General features: G+C 35.9%; 1 protein-coding gene across 1 annotated transcript; it reads right to left on the reverse strand.

Moving 5' to 3' along the window:
- Positions 1–277: 277 nt before the first annotated feature.
- LOC122808251 (melatonin receptor type 1B-like) lies at positions 278–19,307 on the reverse strand. The gene is made up of 2 exons (XM_044079214.1): positions 19,109–19,307; positions 278–1,128 (listed from the first exon to the last, which is right to left on the reverse strand). Exons 1-2 carry the CDS (start codon positions 19,305–19,307, stop codon positions 278–280), a joined length of 1,050 nt encoding a protein of 349 aa, XP_043935149.1.
- Positions 19,308–21,292: the final 1,985 nt, after the last annotated feature.

Consider the following 21,292-nt stretch of genomic DNA (forward strand, 5'->3'; position numbering starts at 1 on the left):
TACTTATGCCATACATCATGCCATTAAATTATGCTGCAATTTAATAATGAAAACAAAAAAAATGTTTATTTAAAATATAATACGTCTAATTAGCAACTGAAGGTTTCTATTTAATAATACTACCTTCTTTGACATTTAATTTTAAACTTTTCCTTGTCATAATATAATAATAAATATTTTCACTTTTACAAATGTTGGTTAAAAGTGCTGGCAGATGTTAATGATTTGTCTACTAAAGTGTAACAGCAATGGGAATAGTTAATCTGTACCTTTTCTGTTATGCCTTGTTGCACAGAACATTTAGGAAAGAAATTTTTTTTTTACCCTGTGTTCCTCTTCTTGAAGTCTCTTTGCAGAAAAATCTGGGCAGCCAGAGGAGAAAAATAATATTTTTGAACTCCTCTCTGAAATTCTGATTGAAAAGTCCATAAATTATACCATTTAAGCAGCTATTAAAAAATGTAGTAAAGTAATTTGTAACAAACAGCCAACTGGGAAGTCTGGGAGCTTTATTTGGAGGACTTAACCCCATGACTAGACTACTTATGTGAAAGGGGGACCAGCAAATTGCAAACAACACAAAGACTATGAACATAGTCAGAAAACTCTTAATTTCAGCAGGCTTCAGCTTCTTCTTCCCATCTTTTTTGACCCGATATTTAACTTTAATAACAAGAGTCCAGATCCTCACATAGCAGAAAATTATAATCATCATAGGTGCTATATAATGAATGGTGGCCACTGTGATATTAGTGGATAAGTTTACAGCCTGTACAAATCCACATATATATATCTGTTCTTCATAGCGCAAAGCACCAAGTATGCCAACTGGCAAGGATGCAATGGCAGCCAGTACCCACATAAAGCAGAGCCAGAGGATAGTGTTCTGTGTACTGTATATTTTGTCATATTTAGTGCTGTGACAGATATAGAAGTATCGATTAATTGCAATCGCCATGATGTTGTAGACAGATGCGTGCAAAGTAATAACCATTATATACCCAGTGATTTTACACTGCATATCTCCCATTGTCCAGCCGTCTTTAATAATTGCCACAGTAAATAATGGATATGAATAAAATGCAACCAGCAAGTCAGTAACAGATAGGCTGACTACAAAAATGTTACCTAAAACAGAAAAAGGAAATTCAGTTTTTGTCAAGATGAAATGCAAAACATATAAAAGTTTAATATTGCATCTTTTTACAAATGTGTAATAGATTTTATAGCTTCTTTACAAATAATGACCAGATACCGAAAGTCAGCACTGTAAATGAGATTCTCATTTGTGTTTTGTGGGTAGCATTTATATACATCCTGGACTAGTCAGAGTAATAGGCGTTATTTAGTTTGATATCAACAGTGTCTTTTCAAGATATAAAGCTCATTTATATTAAAATATAAAGTGAACATTTATTAGAGATATCATAATTTACTTACATAGGACTTTGAGAGGTAATTATGTTTAAACTAAAGTATGGGAGATAGAAGAATTATGGGACTTCTATGAAATTATGAAAGGAAAATCATATTAGCTCAAATGCCTGTGAAGAAAGTTTAAGCGTGTCACAAAGTAAATCAGCAAAAGTTTTCAAGTAGAAGTAGAAGGTTCCAGTGGAGTTGGTCATTACTGTCTCTACAGTGCATGAATTCCTGCTCTCCAAAAACTGTCTGTGCATCTAGTCCAGTATGATGTAGCAGTGAGACGGATGTAAAGGACCATGGGATGGGCATGACCATACAGATGCATCAACATCTTAAGCATTCTGCAGTCACCTAAGACAGCATTCTGCTAGGTGAGATTTTTCCAATATTTATTTATTTTTAAAAGCCTAGCAGCCCCGTACTCCAGGTTGTTTAAGTGAATTTTGACACAGGTTTAATACTGATTTCTGTCCTGAACCTCAGATGGTCTAAAACTGGCCATGCTCAAAGGTATACACAGTACATTAAATTCAAATTATTAGCCTTCCCAAAGTAGTTTTCTTACTAAATTATGTAGTTTAATTTTCTTAATCTGCATTAGTTGCTCACAACAGTGTCCACAGTAGTCACAGTTTGATATTCTGAGACTCATTAATGCAAATCCCAGATTAACAAGACTAAATGACCAAAAATGTGGACTTACACAGACAATGTGTGACATTGCTGTTTCTTGGAAAATTCCTTTTTCTTGGAGGTATGGCAGTCTTGGAACTGGTATATATAAGTTCAGATGGGCGACTTCAAAAACAAACTTTAAAGAAAAACAATGTCTGACTTTCCCTATTCTGCTAAATTTTCAGATTTTTTTTTTTTTTTTTTGTAATTCTGAGATTTGCACTTCCAAGTCTTAAATTTACTAAAGTGAGCTTGTCACAGCACACTTTCTTCAAACAAAAGTAACCTCAACTCAGTTCCAGAATAATTATGTAGGTCCAGAGAATTAGTAGTGTTAGGGCTCAACAGGTCATCCATATGACTCATACAACTCACTTCATTATGCACAGGGCTTGTACAACCTGATCGCATTATGACTTAAAGTTAAAAAAAAAAATAATAATCAAAACTGTTTGGTTATCACATTAGACAGACTAGATTCCTCAGTCTTTTCTTCTAGAGACACATGATGGGAAAAAAAAGACTGGCTCTAGTATAGGTGTTCACATGTTGTAGCTTTCAATATACATACTGTCTGCCTCTTTCTCAGAAAAACAAGTGATCTAACTCCAACTAGCCTTATCATCCATAACTATGTAGCCCTCCCAACATTTGACCCTATAACAGTCCTATCAGAGACCTCTGAAGGAGACCAAAGTAATTGCAAATAAATCCACCAAGTATGAAAAAAACAAAAAAAACAAAAAAAAAAAAAACAAAACAAGCAGTGAAAGCCAGATGTTTTATTCAAGATTTAGCTCTTTCATTCATATATAAGATATGATGTAGATTCTAATGAAGTTCCTGGTAGGAATGAAAGTGTTAAATCTTGAATAAAACCTCTGGCTTTCACTGCTTGTTTTGTTTTTTCATGCTTGGTGGAGTTATCTGTAGTCACTTCAGTGTCCCTCAGAGGTTGATGGTGTTTTGCATTTAGTTATTGGTCTTTTACTCTGTCTGCGGTCCTTTTACAGTTTTAGCCATACCAGAGTCATAAATCTAACTCCAAAACTTCAACCCAGTTCCCAAACTGAGTCTTTGCTCCCTTAACCTAAATCTCCAGTCTGCCTTCCTAACCCTAAGTCTTCAGTCACTCCCGAAATCTAAAACTCCAGCCCTTATCTCTAAACCTAAATTCCCCAATCACTGCCTAACTTGAAAACAACCCTTGCCATTCCCTAACTCTAAAATCCCTCTCCCACTTACAAATCTTAAAATCCCCCTCCTGTTCACTCCCCATGCCTGCTACACTTACCTCACTCAAACTCAAATAATGTGTTCAAGTTCAAACACAAGCAGCAGTCGACACAATCTACAAGCAGCTCATGTCTCTGGCTTTGTGACAGCGTTTTTTGAACAACTGGGATTCATAGAACCAAAAAGACATTCACTGAATGACCTTACTAAAGTGATGTAAAGTATACTACATTTAGAAATGTGGAACACGTAGAGTTTAGTATGCAGTCTAAAAACAATGGATTTAAAGTGAATAGACTTCCAAAAGGTAAGTCAAAGCCATTTGTAAAAGTATTATTTTCTTTTACCGCAGGCTAAGTGAAATACTTTATTTTTGTGCTTTTTTGGTAACAATCTTTTCAGTCTGACACAGTAACAGTAAAAGATTCTTAAACTTGGGACATTGATGAGGGTGTAAGAAAACAAAACAATTAGATATTAAATTTCTAAATGTGAATATTGCTAAGGATGTAAAAGGATAAAATGAATTAGTAAATTAATATTACCATAATTATACTCAAAAAGATTAGACATTTTAATCTGTGTATTTTAACATTCAGGAAACTGGCATGGAACAGAAAGTAAATTATGCATTCTCATAGCATCAATAGCCTTTGAGATATGACGTCTTTTTTTTCTTCTCATAGAAGATCTGATTACAGTTGGCTTGTCACATCATTGGGGTCAGACGTTTTTATATGCCCTAAATCCCCCATGCCTGTGGCCATCTAGGTATGCAGGTGCCACATAATATGTGTTTCTGGAGGTATGCATGCCCCTGACCCCAGATACAGTGATAATGCTCCTGTTAATGAGATAATGTCCTGGCTCTTCTTTTTCTTTTGTTATGATACTCAGCCTTTGTCAACAGTGCAATAGACTGACCTGACCACCCTACTCAAGATAGGTCAGTCTGATGGCAACCACTCAACTTCTTCCTCCCTAGCCAGTTCCTCCAACCTAGCTGCTAGCTGATCACAGGTCATCTGGGTGACATTCAGGGTTTTAGCCCTTTCTGCCACGCAGTCAATGGGATAAACTTATTTCCAAGAAAGGCATTTAGTATTTTCAATTCTGATTGCCATAACTATTTATCCAAGAGGTATAACATATTATGGTTAGCTTGTGGCTATGACAGAGATATTCATCTATGATGAATGACTAATTTATTTCAGAACTCAGTGAAGTCAATGTTTTAAAAACGTGGTCCATTCTGAATTATAGAACTTGGAAAGCCAGATATTGATAATGTTTGTCTGAAGATATTGTTTCAAATATACAATATAAAAAACAGCTCTTCTCACAGGATAAGCCTGCCTCCGTGGGTGCCCAAATCTCTTTTGACATGTGCACAGGTAGGCCTCATAATGCCACGTAGTTAAATATTTAACTATTTAGAATAGCTTTTGTGTGACATCAAACTTAATTTAGCATAACTGTCAATGAGTATGTGTGTCCAATTCCACATTAATAGTAAAGAAAGGGAATAATAAGTAACATCTCTTTCATGTGTGTGTGTGTGTGTGTGTGTGTGTGTGTGTGTGTGCGTGCACATGTGTGTATGTGTGTAGGATAACAACACAAATTGCCAAACAAACCAGTAACCTCTGTAAAGATGATACAACCTGAAACTAATAGAAAGTTTAGCAATTTATTAATTTCATGTGTAGGATATGGTGGTAGGTCTACTCAGTGCACCATGTGTGTTTCTAATGTATGGGGGTCTAAATCACATTTCAGAAAGCTAGGTGAGGCTCAAGGGCAATTCAATAATTTAAAGGAAGAATAATGTGTCAAATTCTGAAAACATATGCGCTAATGTATTCATCAGTCATAAGTAGCAGATAGTCCTACTGACTAGCCCAAGTACAACAGTGTTCATATCTGTCCATCCTTCTGGTCATCATGCCATTAAAATTGTCTTACTCAGTTTGCTAGGTGCACTGAATAACTATGCAGCAGGTTTTCTATCTTTTCTCTCCTAATGTTTTAGTTATCATAACACCTGCATGAGCTTTATGAGCTGTCTGCTTGTCTTGCATTTGTAAAAAACAGCAATGATCTTCATTCTGCATTTAAGGATGTGCTCTTGTGATACTGGACTAGTGATGTCATCCTTGTAACATTCATGTATTTTATGTTTTGGGGTACTTGAGTTAACATTCCATTTTCGAGCAAGTATTATTGACAAAAAAATGACTTTATCGTCTGTAATATGAAATCCTTTTCATTTCTCTTTTCTATCCCTGCTCATGTCAGTGTTCTTTGAAATACAAATTTTACTAAGCTTTTACACTTTTCCTTTCTGCTAGTAAGCTATGTAACCTGTTACTTTTTGAATTTGCATGTCGTACTGTATCTATTTCTATAGCTATATCTATATTTTTTGAAGAAGACATAGTGAATTTGCTTTAAAGTAGTTGACAGCACCAATACTTTTGCATTGTAAGACACATACAGTATATTTGCCCAGGCTGTATTCTTATCCATCCTGACAATTGCTTGCAAGTATCACTATGCTAGTAATGGTTATGTACAAATATAAGCATATGTTTTTGTGGTCGCAGGCTCTAATCTAAGTGTAGCTTTAGCGGATTACAATATATTTCCTTGTCTATGTTGAATTATGTACCTGAATCTATAAACTGATGTATATTTACATTTTTGGGGCAAACTTCTGTTTTGGTTTATTTCTACACATATAACTGTTTCTGCTGTGCACAGGTACATTGTCTGTTATGTGCTCTTACTTTTGCTATATAAGTTTGACATTTTGGTTACATTTTTGTTTTATTTGGAAAGTGTTGCTTTGGTTAATTCTACCAGTCTGATCTTTGTTTTACTTTGGTGTCATTATTTTGCATTGATATATCAACATGTTCTGGCAAAGTATCTTGGCATTTTTGCATTTCCTACACTTTTCATAGTCTGCAGAGAAAGTAGTTTTTGAGAGCATTTACTAGTGCAGTTTCAGCAAATTTATATTCTATTATGTTTTCTGTCATCTACTTTACTGGTTCTGCTTTTGTTCTATTGGTGTCTTTTTATGCATGCTGTTTTAAATAATATTGTTTTTCTTAACATTGTCATGTTCTAATGCTTTTGCTGGCTTTTCTGTTTTTTTTTTTCTGATGAATTTGCAGAGTCTAGAAAGTCTTTTCCAGTGATATTTGTATTAACCTGCACTTTGTGTTTCACATTGCCTGAGTAAAAGACCTGAGAAAATTATCTCTGCATCAATATTTTTACAATAAAAACAAAGGTGTGGCAGCCAGAGAGTTATAGCAGCTTTTGTAGAGGGTTTGTTACTACTTATACAAGAACAGATTAATGAAAGAGTTTGAATTGTCCAAACTTAGGTATCCATGAAATTGTAAATCAGGTACAATATGCAGCAGATAATATGCTTAAGGCAGAAAAAGAACAAAAGAAGAAGTTAGTAGATCTTCAGCTCCAGCAGTTCTATATCGATTTTGGAGGAAGGAGATGGGAAATAGAAGAGGTAGAGTCAAATTCTTTCAGCACCCCCCTCCCCAGGATGATAACAACAAAATTATTATCCCTCTGATTCACCACAGTCACCACAAGGTTCACCACATTTGTTTAAAATGGGGGTCAAACAGGGCACTGGTGAAATGAATGTCCATTAGCTGGACAGCAAGCAAATTCACCAAACAGTCACTCAAGTACCATAGCAACCTGAAAGCAAGCCTTCTATATGAAGCACTGCCCGGCAACCAATAGTGTGGTAGAAAACTTGCTAGCACATCTATCATCAGGATCTGTCATTTCCTTTTGTATCAATTCATCATGATGGTCCATTTGTCAATATTACAGTGCAAAATACATCTATCCCATTTCTTGTAGATACAGGAGCTAGCAGATGTATTACAACTGGAAATGCTGAACACCTTCCACTTTCTAAACATACAATTTGTGGTATAGATGTGTCCAGAGTTATTTTAGATTATCCAGAAACTAAGTTTCTATTCATATTGGTCGGCTAAAGGATCGGCATGCTTTTATTGTAATAAATTTGGCCCCATTAAACATGTTAGGGAGAAATTTACTTTGTAAACTTAGATGTATTTTTGATTGCACAACTGATGTATTTTTAGATATTTCTAATGAATATTCACCAATGGATTTTTCTTATTTTAATTGACTTATTTATGTGTGTGTGTGTGTGTGTGTGTGTGTGTGTGTGTGTGTCTGTGCTCGTGTTTGTGTAATTTTACTTTTTGCTTTTTTGACTGCATTTTCACTGCAATTGTGGATTTTTTGTCATGTTGTTTAATACCCTTGTTCTTCAATAGTATTACAGCAATGTAAATGCATTGTCTTCATATTATATTGTTGTCGATGGAGCTTTTCTCCCCAGGGCTCCATTGAAAACAGGCTTTTCTTGGCCCAATGGACTATTCCGGTAAAAAAAACTGTAAAATAAATAAATAAATAAAATATTTAGGATTGTATGAAAATACTATCTGTTCAAATGAAAATGCCAGTTTTGCTTTCCTAAGAGCAGAACAGAAATCAGAAAATGTTGGTATGGGGGGATTAAATGTTATCCCTGATCTGGTCTACCCATAACAATGAGGTGGGGCTCATAAAAGATGAAAAACCTAGCTGTGTAACACTAAAACATTGTGAGCACTTGCCTGTGGTAGCTCAATATCCTTTGCAAGTAGAAGCAGAGAAAGAGCTTGAACTTATTATTTCTACCTTGTTACAACAGAGTATCATTGTCCCAACCCACAGTCCATATAATACTCTTATTGTGCAAGTTAAGAAATCAGGAACAGATACATATTGGTTGTATAAGAATTATGTGCAGTGACTGCTGTTGTAATGCTGACATTTCCAGTTGTTCCTAACCCTGTAACACTACTGAGCACTATTGATTCAAATGCCACCACCTTTTCAGTGAAATATATTTCATCTGCCTTGTTTTCTATCCCTATACAGCCAATATCTGTTTACTTTTACTTATAAAGGTCAGCAGTACACTTAGACTTGATTACTGCAAGGGCATGTAGAATCTCCCACCCTTTTCTGGAAGGAATTGAAGAAACAGTTTAGATACAATTAAGTTTCCTTGTGGGTCTTCTTTGATTCAAAATGTAGATGATTTGCTTGTAGCTTCAATAACTGTACATGACTATAAACAAGACACTATTTTTTGACTCAGTTAGTAGGATTAGATTTAAGGTTAATAAATACAAATTGCAGTTGTGGAAATTGCAGGTACAATATTTGGGACATTTTATTTCAAGGGGAGGTTGACAGATTTTGCCTTCAGATAGAGTCGTGATCCAGACTGCACCAAAGCCTACCATATTAACACAGCTGTGAGCTTTTCTGGGTTTAACAGGTTACTGTTGACAATGGATTTCTAATTATGCAGAAGTGGTAAAACCTTTGTTAGAATTGTTAACGAAAGATGCCCTGAATCTTTAATCGGGCAGGATTATCACGAATACGCTTTTGTACAACTGAAAACTTTGCTTTTAAATCCTCCTGTTCTTGGGTTACCAGATTATTGTTAAAGATGTTTTCTGTTTTATAAAGCAATGAAGTAGCACTGGGATTATTAGCACAATGTAAAAATGATGGTTTTAGACCTGTTGCTTATTTCAGTATTAATCTTGATCCTGTAGCTGCAGCCCTCCCCCATTGCCTTATGGTGGTTGGCACAATGGCATGCATAGCTGACATGGGGGCTGCACTGGCTCTTGGGCAAGAGACATACGTGGGTCATTACTTGACACAAGTTCCATTACTTGGCACTAACTGACAGAGTGACAGTTAAATACATAAATGCAGAATTATTTTACAACACACACACACACACACACACACACAAACACACACACACACTCACACACACACACACACACACACACACACACACACACACACACACACACACACACACACACACACACACAAAACCACATTCAATAGACCCATTTCTTGGCTATCAATCCAAATCACCATAAAAACTGTTTAAACCTGTCAGTATGCATACCTTTTCTTTTTTACTTTTACTAATGATTACAGAGATATGGATCTAATTTAATATTTTTATATCATATTTTATAGCCAAACACTGATGGCCATTTGCTAAACAAAATAGTTGCACACATGCCAGAAACATGGCCTCAAGCTGAATACCAAAAAATGCATCATCATCCCCTTTCGGGAGTGTGACGTCCCCACAAATTATGACATTAATAATAATGTGCTAAGCACACAATCAATCATGAAGGATTTGGGCATCCAGGTTGATAGCAACCTGAGTTTTGACCACCATGTTGCTTCCATTGTATGGAAAGCCTTCTACATGGCCCACCTCATAAGTAAGGTTATCCCATCCAGGGACAAGCAGGTCATAACATCCCTGTATTTTTCCTTTATAAGGCCCATTACTGAGTACAATGCCCCTTTCAGTATGTACCTCGCAAAGCACAAGCTGGAGAGACCACAGAGGTTCCTCACCAAGAAAATCCAGGGCCTCAAATATCTACCATACACAGATAGGCTAAAAGCCCTATCCCTCTACTCAGTTTCATAAAGACTCCTCAGAGGTGACCTCTGTCTGTCATACAAGGTGATCATGGACTCCCTCCTTGATGGGACTGCTGCATATTTTTCAAATCAAGCTCCACTCAAGTAACCCACATGCGTGACCTCAACCTGGTCTTAACATCAACAGGACATGTTGTCAGGACACATTTGTGTCCCAGAGACTTCTCTAACTGTGGAATAGACTCCCTCTCCACTTTAAGCAGAGTACCTCTTTACCTCTTTTTAAGAGTAACCTGGATAATTCAATGGGAAACAGAAAATACACCCCTGGGATACCACCTGTGTCCCTGCTGGACAGGGGCATTCAGTGCTGACTTGTCTAAACATGGGCTAAACTCTTGGCTAGGCTTATAAGGGCCTCAGGGCCAATAACCTAGTAACCTCCTATGATCCTATGATTGATAGCAAAATTAGCATGATCAAGAGATTTGAAATTTTACAGGAAAAAACACTGACACTCATTTTCTGAGCAAAGCAAAACACTCTCACATTGAAAATGTAACATGTAAAACAGTAAACTTCACTTCCCCTGAAACTCTCATTCATTGAAAAATGCTGTGAAACTCATATTCATTGAAAAAACTGAGTATGCGTATAAATCTCAGCACATCTCTTGTAGTTTAATGGGATGCCAAATACATTTTCACTTAATGTGAGTTTCAAGGGAAGAGACGTTTACTGTTTCAAAGTCTGTGATCAATGTGAGAGTGATTTTGCTTTGCTCAGAAAATGAATGGCAGTGTGTTTTTTTCTGTAAAATTTGAAATAAAATTTTTAAATGACATTCAAATCTCTGTAATAGTTGTAAAAGTAAAGAAGAAAATAATATGTACACTAACAGGGTGTTTATGGTAATTAGGAGTGACAGATAAGTGATGGGATATTAGTATGGCTGGTGTGGGGGGCTGACTTATTACCTTGCATAGGGCCCCATTTGTTCACGATCGGTTCTGTTGACTGTGAAGCTATATGCTGCAATGACACAACATTATTAACCATTAAAGTAGGTCATACCTGAACTGAGTGATGTCAAAAGTGATAGCTATTATTGATGACAGACAAGCAAAGTGAGGTCAAAAATGAAATTTAGTTGTGCTACAAGCATGTAAGACCCCCCCCCCCCAACAAAAAGTATGCTATATGTAGTAATATCTCTGATTTGTATATAACTTGTGGGGTGTTGAACAAACACTGTTGTATCATTTATATTATCTGTAATTCATTAATAGGCCTGGATTGTGTAATCTAACCATGTTGCATTTTAGTAAAATATTTCTGCATACCCTCTTACAGCCCCTAGCAAATGGAAAGGAGTTGACATTAGTGAGGTCATAGACTGCATTATTTGGAATGATGATCAAAACAGCCTAAACTTCTGCTTCCATTATGCAGTTATTGTTCTTTAACAATTCTAACAAAGGTTTTACCACTTCTGCATAATTAGAAATCCATTGTCAACAGTAACCTGTTAAACCCAGAAAAGCTCACAGCTGTGTTAATATGGTAGGCTTTGGTGCATTCTGGATCACAACTCTATCTGAAGGCAAAATCTGTCAAGCTCCCCTTGAAATAAAATGTCCCAAATATTGTACCCGCAATTTCCACAACTCCAATTTGTCTTTATTAACCTTAAATCTATTCTTACTAACTGAGTCAAAATAGTGTCTTATTTACAGTCATGTACAGTTATTGAAGCTTCAAGCAAATCTTCTATAGCTTCTTCTAAGTTTCTGCTACTCTGCATACAAAACTTTATATTTACTCAACTGTCTTTTTAAACCAAACATACAACTTATTCTACTTTTTTAACATTCTCCTTTTGTTTATAGTACTGTTTTATCTGTCATCAATATACATGTATGTAGCTTACATATTTTAACTACCAAAATTCTCTATTGCTATTTTTATTGAAATGTATCTGTATTGCTATTTTTATTGCATTGTGTATCTTTGGAGCTTTTCTCCCTGGGCCTCTGCTGAAAATGGGCAATAGCTCTGCCAGATACTCCCGGTCAACAAATGTAAAATAAAATAAATAAATCAATAAAATGGGACCCTAGGCAGGATAATGGACACTGGTGCTGGCCAAATTGGTCAACAAGGTGGACAAAAGCTTCTTCAGACTTATGGCAGGAAGAAGGAAAAAAGGAAACACTTGGCTAAGCTAAGTAAATGGGAGGGACATTACAACTGACTGTGAAAGAAACTGCAGTACTACATACTTTACATCAGTCTTTACATATCAAATCAAGGTGGAAGAGGGCCATGCTTGAATGGGGGGAGGGGGGGGGCGTTACTCAGAAATGCAATGGTACACACACACTTCAGGATAGATAGGAAGGTGAAAGGAGAAATTATTTCTTTAAGGGAAGAAAAATCATATGGTCCACATGGTCTACGTCCAATGATCATCAGGAATCTGGCCAGTGTGCCATCAGATTGGCTAAGTGAGGTTATCAACATATCTCTGATCATTGAATAAAGGTGGGCCCACTAGTTGCATTGTCCCTCTCAACATAATCTTCCATTTCCTACCACTAAACCTTCTGGTAGGCAAATTCCTTAACATCAGTCCTTTCCTTCCCCCTCCGGTTTTCATAGTAACTTCCTCTACAGGAGTGATTTAAAGTCCTTGCTGAAGTTCAGGTAAATGACAAGTATCAGTACTCCTTTTTCAAGCTATCCTGTTACCCACTCATAAAACTGTATCACATGTGTCTATCATCTCTTTGTGGATAATTATTCACACCGACTGTTGTCCTGGACACTCTTGCTCTCCAGGAATGCAATTAGAATTTCTCTCAAAATTCTGTCCATGACTTATATCATTGTTGTTAGCTTACAGGCTTGCAATTCTGTGGATTTTCATATTTATCTGTTGCACAAAGGTACCACAGTTACTGTCTGTCAGTTCTCAGGCCTGAGAGAAATTCTAATTGCATTCCTGGAGAGCAAGAGTGTCCAGGACAACAGTCGGCGTGTGTACTTATCCACAAAGAGGTGAGATTGCAGCTGCAGCAGTCAACAGAATGCTTGATGGTATTCTTGTGGGAATAGACTCCATAAGCAAACAAGCAATGCTTCTTCTATCCTGGGCTCTGGCCAGTCCACACCATAAGTACTGTGTGCAGTCCTGGTGCCCATTAATGAAGAGGGCTATTGGGTTGCTGAGTAAAGTCTAAAGGAAAGCTACCAGAAGGGTGCTTGGGATGGAGGATAGGGCCAGAGACATGAAGAGTATCTGAAAACACAAAAGGCAGAAGGGACATGAAATCTGTACAAGGGAGTTGTTCTGAACAGAAAAGACAGAAGCAAGAAGATGATGTGTAGAGGGCAGACTAAAGGGGTCGGCTCTACTTGGATCTGTAAAAACACATCTTCATGGAGAAGGTTGTGGTCCTATGCAATGATCATCCAGAGTGGTTGGAAGAGAGGAAATCCACTGGGACATTTAAAAAGTCATAGAAGAGAGAGAAAAAGCAAGAGAAAAGGTAGGAAAGCAGGAAAGTACAATTCTGCATACAATTAAAGGGAACAGTAGTTTGACTTATTGTCTCCTGTAGTTAATCAAACAGGAACGAAAGGGGCTCTCTGCACTGCAGTCATGTTCACATCTTGTACTTTACTCACATATTCAGTATTAGGATGACTGTAAGGTTTTGTCCTGTCTCTGATGGAAGAGTGTATCATATCCACACACACACACACACACACACACACACACACACACACACACACACACACACACACACACACACACACACACACACACACCATCATCACCATTGCAGGCGATTTAACATTGTTTATGGAGTAAAAAAGTTTCTCCTCTAAGTTGCCACCTCCTCATCCTGTTCTGGCTTGTTATAGGTTGACATTTATGCTCGCAGATGTTCTACAGACTGTTGGAGCTCTTGTAATTTTGTGGAGCTACCACATATGTAAATGATAGCCACTGTGAAGGAGGTGGACACATATCTGTGAATGATTTAACATGGCATTCAGCAAATTGGTAAAGGTTCCTTTCTCTAATGCCTGTTTTTCACTCTTTCTCAACATACTGAAGCCTATCACATGTATTCCTGATTTAGTTTCTTGTGGCACACTGTAGAATTACCCTAAAGATGGTGACCTGCATTATGTCACAATCAGTGTTGACCTCTGACTCTCTCATTTATACCATGTCACACAATCTGCATTCATCATTACTAGGTTAAGGAAATTCCTCTTTCTTTTTGGGTTCCTTACTTTCTTCTCTAGTCTAGTTTACAGCAAAGCTTCAACAAGTTCCTTTTTCCTTCTTATCCTAGATATCAGCATCTCCAGATTCACAGCAGATGGTTGAGGTTTCAGTACAAATATCCACTTGTAGCTCTACATCAAGAGGACCAAAGCATCCAGTTATCCATGAAAACCCAATCCTAAGATTTGCACTTCAAGTAAATGATTTTTTGAGCTGCCAGCAAAAATTCTAATAAAATGCACAGCATGCAGTAATTATAAATGTTAAAAAAGCACATCTTAATATACTTTGGGGGTAAGTTGAGTACTTGGACTGCATTTTTGAAGATTAAAGTCACTCAGGTGTATTTAATTTGTTATTTATCCAATTTTATTTCTCATGTTATTATTTCCAACAGCAGGCCTTGCAGCTTCAATTACTGGCCCACCATATCACCTGCAGTGACTCTAATCTGCATTGCTATGGTGCAAAGTAGATGATCTGGAGAAAGAAACAGTAGAAACAACCTACAGCTAGTGGAGCTTCCTGAAAGTCTGGAATCTAAAGGCATGCAACATCTTGGAAGAAGATGTAATAAAGGCTCTTAGCCTGTCACCACCACAACCCTTTGTTCCTGAAATGGCACACAGGGCTCATTGTTTATCAACACCATCTGTCACCCAATCCAAATCAAATAATTTTCCATTTTCTAACTTTCACAAACTGGGAACAAGTGCCACAGACTGATAAACAAGGTCATGTCTTTTTAATGTGAGAGTATTGGGTTCATTTATTTCAGGATATTTTTCTGCCAATGATGAAAATAATTAGAGCCTTTGCATATGTCAGGAGTCTTTGCTACAGAACTGGAATTGTTACCAGTTTTAACAATCTGGGTACACTAAGTCTGAAGTATAATAACAACTCCTTAACCTATGACCCTAGCATAGTTTATAGATTTGTAAGGAGATGCTGGAAGTATATCAGATGATACCAGGGTTCCAGTGTGCCCAGGAAAATTTGCAGCAGTGATCTCAGACCTACAGGGCATGAGAAAGAGTGATGCACAATCCAGCTCATAAGCCAGACCTACAAGACAGTGGCCATCTAGTCCAGAAGCTAGGGCTAGGAAGTAATCTGCTAAAGCAGTAGCTAGTCCAGTACTTTGACACGACAATATAGACATGGACAGCCATTATCTTCAACTGCAGGGCGTAACATGTAACGAGGACACCACTGTGTGGGTCTGGAGTGATACAGGTGTTACCAATGATAAAGTAACATGAGTAGAAATGTTTCTAACTGTTCTGATAAATAAGAAGCACTTTAAAGAATTGGCTAATAAAGACACTGACAAGGTGATCTGAGTTAGTAGTGGACTAATGATTAGATGTTTGACTGCTCCACTCAAATGCCATCATTAAGCAGATAGGAGTAATAACTAATGACCGTTGATTAATTGCTTATCTTGATCCAGCACATCACTCCTTGCATGGCTCTGTTTAATTGTTTAATTGTTATTTATCCTGTAAATCTCCACAGATTCTCATCTATAACACTGAAACTTGGTTTATCTCTAGTCTGTTTTGGAGGGGGGATTGCTGTTGAGACAAGGGGGTTGTGTTATTGAATTTATTGTTGAATTCTTACTGTTCTGATGGCTTACTATGTCTATGTTAAGGTGATCAATTTGAACACTAAGGTTAAATGTAATATTATATGACATTGGTTAATCATGCTTCTTGTTGATGTATTTTTGCAAGATTTTTTTGTCAGAATATGAAATAGTTTTCCTAAATATGATTATTATGCAAACTTGAACATGCAAGCCAAGAGTGGGGTTGTTATCTTGGTCAAGAAATCAAGAGGTTGGTTTCTGAAGGACAGGGAAGCATTGGTGAAGGTAGGGATATGTGGTCAACATTTGAGAAAGGACAGATTACCAAGATGGCTGCACATTGAGTAACTACTTAATTTCAGCTCTCCCAGAGTAAAAAAAAAATCAGAAAAGAGAACCAGTGAATTTGTCTTTTTGGGTAAATTTCAGTTACAGGCTAGTAAGTGCACTGCCTGGATGTCAGCTAAGAAGAAATTTAGAGAAAATGAAAAAAAAAATCAAGCACCCGAGGTGAGGATAAAACACTGGCTGGGCAGAATCCTGCAGCTGTTCAGCAAAAAGCATTAATTTAGAGAAAAAAAGTAAGTCAATAGTGGTCAGAACTAATTAAAATAAACTGAACCACTGAAGGAATATATCAACTCAAATAACAAAAGGCTGGACAAAATGGAAGAAGTTTTAAACAGATACTTAGATGAGCTTATAAAAGTGCACAAAGAAGAGGCAGAAACTAAAAAAAAGGCTGGCTGAGTATGAGACTGCTCAAGAAGAGAAGTTTCAAATAATAGTAGAATAAGAGGACAGAGCACATAGGGAAAACCTGATATTTTCTGCTGTACCAGAGAAACTGGAAGGACCAGACTCTATTCATTTTATGAAAGCACAAATAAGCAACTGGACTGGTATTAAACAACAGGGGTAATTAATTGAAAAGGCACATTGTGTGTATGCTCCAAACCTGTCCATGAGAAGCAGCCATGACCTCTAAAAGTAAAGATGCAATCATACCAGCAGAAAGAGTTGATTCTGACAAAACAGTGGCAGAAAGACAACATACTAAATGCTGGAGCAGCAGAGTATTTGTGGAAAATGGTTCCTCACTCTACACCAGACAGAAGAGAAGAAAATGTATTCTTGTAATCAGGGAATGTTGAAAAGCAGGTGTGAGATTCAAACTGCTGTATCCAGCTATGTTCAGAATATTTTTCCTGGAGGGTCAAAAGTCATTTTTGATGCAGAGTATGCTAAGGAAAAAATACAAACGTTTGTCCAACAAAAAGTGAACTATCAAACTAAAGGGAATTCTGCTTCTTATTCTTCTGATAATAAAGTTCATAGAGAGACAATGAGCTTTATTATCAGAAGAATAAAGCTCATAGGGACACTATGTCAGTGAAACCTTTTGCAATGCTCCAAAGGAAAATACTTGAAAGACATAAAAATGCACAGCAGTTGAGTAGAAGAACCAGGAGTAAGTTGGAAATGAACCAAAGACTAGAGTTGGGAGATGGAGATTAACAGGAAGAAAATCAGCAACTCAGAAATTAATTAATAAATATGGAATTACAAAGCATCAATCGCAATTGTAAAATATGGCAGAACATGGAAAGATTGGACTTTTTTGATTTTGTTAAACTTGTAGGGGACTCAAAAGCATATTTCCTATTTCATGTCATTAATATTTGGAATAACATTAAGGAGAGGAGAAGAGGAAGGAAAGAGGTAACAATAAGTAAAACAGTTTTTGTTCTTAACAGTATTTTTATAAAACATGACATAGAGTGCCCGCTCTAAAGTAAAGCTTTTTCAGTTATTTTTGTGTAGAATATGGCTACTAAAGTTAACAAGTGCCCCCTTTAACTTTTTCTTTCTTTTTGTTCAGTTTTAAGAAATGCATGCGTAATTTTTGCTGGTTATACATTCATTAAAAACTAAATGTGAAATGCAATGTCAGTAAGGGTAAGTCAGAAATGTTTTGTCATAGACAAAACTGTTAATCATCAATCAATCCATGCTCCCCCAATAACACAGGAATTAGTAAAGCTCCTGTTACTGAATTGGACATGTGACTATCCAAAGCATTATTGCATTAATGATTCTTATGCAATACTGCAGATGGGATATATGGAAATTAAGGTGTGACACAGTTTTCTGTAACCCCTATAAATCATTTGACATGTTTTATTTGCATTGTTACTACTGAAATTAATGAATTTTATTTGAAGGGGTATTTTGTTTTGCAAGAGTATAGAAAACTGTGCAAAAATGTATCCATTGTCATCCAGAATTACCTACCTAATCACCTGCAGAAGTTACCTGTTACATGCATGGAAATAATGGGTATTATTTGTTTTTATTTACATAAAAAGTTTGCTTCATGATGTTGATATCATGATTTTTGTATGGGGTCATTATTTTTAGCAGACCATTTTACAAATCATATTCTGATTCCTTCTTTCCTCAAAAATATACTGCATTACATTTTGCTATAAGAAAAATGTTTTACTTCATATTAAGCAAGTGTCATGAACTATATAATGCCCAGAGGTTCTACTAACAGGTGAAGCAACTAAGTGCTTGATTTAGCATCTGATAAGGAATAAATCCTCATCAGTGTACTCAACAGTACAGAGCTTGATGTAGCTAATGTGGTGAGAAAACCCAGTTCATCAAATATTGTTTCAGATTCAGGCATGGTGCTCTACCAATCCACTGGCATTAATATACATATTCAGGAGTATCAGGTAAAGATGCCATTGTGACAGAAATATTTTAAGCGCTTTGATAAGATATATAAAACACAATAAGGAGGCATTCTTTCCAGACACACACACACACACACACACACACACACACACACACACACACACACACACACACACACACGAGCACACACACACAGACACACACATGCATACATACAAATGCATGCATACACATGTACACAAAATGTTGAAAAATAGGGGCCCCTACTTTGAAACAAAATTATTTTTATACACATAGAACATTAAATGGATAAAATACAGATGTAGTAATTCAAAGTTAATTTTGTAATTCAGCAATGCATCGGAGAGGTTTAAGGACTGAGAAGTAAATAAGCATGCACAGTTCAGAGATCAGATGCTATGTGCAACTACAGAAAAAAATAACTGTGACATACAACATATGCATTCATATTAATTTCCAAGCCATACCTAAACTATGCTAATATTTAAGATGTAAAGTATGCCATCTTAAAAATAGAACTGGATACATTTGATATATTTTCTTTTTTTTGGATTTCTTGCAGAAATTTTGCTTACCTGTATTTCTTAGTTTTCTGTTTCTGAAGACTGATAAAATAACCAAACTGTTTCCAATGAGGTCTGCTACAGTGATGAAAACCAATGCAGTGGCCATCCCTATGGTCTTTGCTGCAGATGAATGAGACTGATTTGCCAGACCACTTTCATTAACAATGTGCTCCAAGCAGTCACTGCAGTTTATGATTGAGTTTGACATAGTATGTTAACAGACAATGCTTACAATAGTTACTGAGGGATGACAGCAAATATGTTTATACAACTGTCTTTACAGTTGGCAAGAATATGAAATGTTTTTTTTGCAGGAAACAAAGGTGTAGTTTACTTCTGTTTTATTTGTTCTGACATTGACTTTAACAATCTCTAAATAAAACCATTATCATTGCAAGTGGCATGCATTATTTTATCTTTCCTATACTTCACTTACAAGTTAATATAACTTATGATTCTACAAATTTCTATGTCTTTTTTATCTTCAAATTGTTGAATAAAACACTTTCATCTTTAAATTCTGAAGGAAAATTAAGATATGATGGAAATTAACATGATACCATTGCAATAATCATTAAGTGATAGCCTCTCATATTATTTGTAAATTGACAGAACGTTGTAAAGTGACTGCAGCAGCAAATCAGTTTACATAACATGTGCAGTGAAGATACAGAGATGGGAAAAATATTTTAAAATAATGAAATGAAAAAAGGTTGAAATTTCAAAGCCAGTTTGGTTCATTGCATTCAGATATGATGTTCAGTGACTCGTAGTTATAACACCAGGTAAGAGTAATGGGCTCTAAACAAAAGTAACATATCCTGATGATTTTGTTGTAATTTCTAAATTCTGTAATGTTGAACATGCCATATAATCTTCATGGCTGCCTCTTTAAATGAATGTTATCTTTACTAGGAGCTAATATTATCTTGGAACTGAGTTATTTGTATTAAATTAATATTGATTAACTGTAAATTAGTTCTACAAGAGTCATATAGTAATTTGTTGATTATTTCCATATGCACTGACTATAAACATATCAATTTACATGTGATATATAAGCTCCTTATATCTTAGAGTTAACCTCCATCCGTCTAAGTCTTAAGAGAGAGATATATCAGTAAGATACATGGAAAGCTGCAAAATATTGCATATAAACAATTAATTAATTAGCATAGCTTAACTAGTCAGAGGAAAGACAAACGAGTGAAATTTTCAAATCCAGTTTTAAAATGTAGCTGCAAATCTTGTGTTTGTGGTTTTTCTCTTTGCTTTCAGAAAATCTGCAGCCATCATTCATCTACAGAAAGAGAAGATGCTGATTATAAATATGGTGCAGTAGTTATAAGAAGGATATGACTTTCCCAATGGAAAACATGACATAAGGGAGTTGATGAAATAAGTAAACATGTTATCAAACTACATTAAAGTAAAATAATTATTGCAATACTTGCTGATTTGTAATTTGCAAAAAAAAATAAAAATAAAAAAAAAGAATCTAGAATGAGTCTATAGCTGTGCAGTTATTTATATTAATAAAATACCCTCAAAAATGAAAGTGTTTACTTAAGGTATAATTCCTCAGAAGATGTACCTTTAGTTACATTACAGAAAAAAAATCTCAACTAAGTGAAAAACAAAACTTTTCACTTAATTATATTTCCCCTGCAGCTGTGTAATCAGTTACATTATTTAAGAGAAAAACAAAAAAAGATTAGTCCAAATGAGTTTGCAAACAAATCCATTTTCAGTGGAGACCCGAGGGGAAAAGCCCCAGCAAACATAAGTAAAAATAAAGTGACAATATACACATATAAAATAATCACAATACAAAATAATTGTAAAAAAGAAAGGGTTATTAACTACTTGCATTGCATTGATAGTAAGCAACCCATTTTCAGTGGAGACCCAAGGGGAAACAGTCCCAGCAAATATAAGCAAAGATAAACATACAGAACAAAAACTATTAAAACAACACTGCAAATATGAAATTAATTATAAAGAGAAAAACAAAAGAAAAAAAATTATGAAGAGTAAGGGTTGCACTGATAGTAGTGGACTAAAATTTATTACATATGAGAGTAAAAACAAAAAGATAATCATTGTTCAAAAGAAGGACAATATATAGATATTCCCCGGGATTCATAAAGCTCGGCGCAAGGACGGCGGTAGGCTTGTGCTGACAGTGAGGCG

Source organism: Protopterus annectens, chromosome 8.part0 (assembly GCF_019279795.1).
Source record: "Protopterus annectens isolate FY-2018-M chromosome 8.part0, PAN1.0, whole genome shotgun sequence".
NCBI classification, from domain to species: domain Eukaryota; kingdom Metazoa; phylum Chordata; order Ceratodontiformes; family Protopteridae; genus Protopterus; species Protopterus annectens.

Excerpts from the sequence above, each read along its gene's own strand:
- LOC122808251 (XM_044079214.1), bottom strand. The coding sequence starts at position 19,307 with ATGTCAAACTCAATCATAAACTGCAGTGACTGCTTGGAGCACATTGTT. Across the intron at positions 1,129-19,108 it reads CAGAAAACTAAGAAATACAG|GTAACATTTTTGTAGTCAGC; the intron begins GTAAGCAAAATT and ends TTTCTGTTTTAG.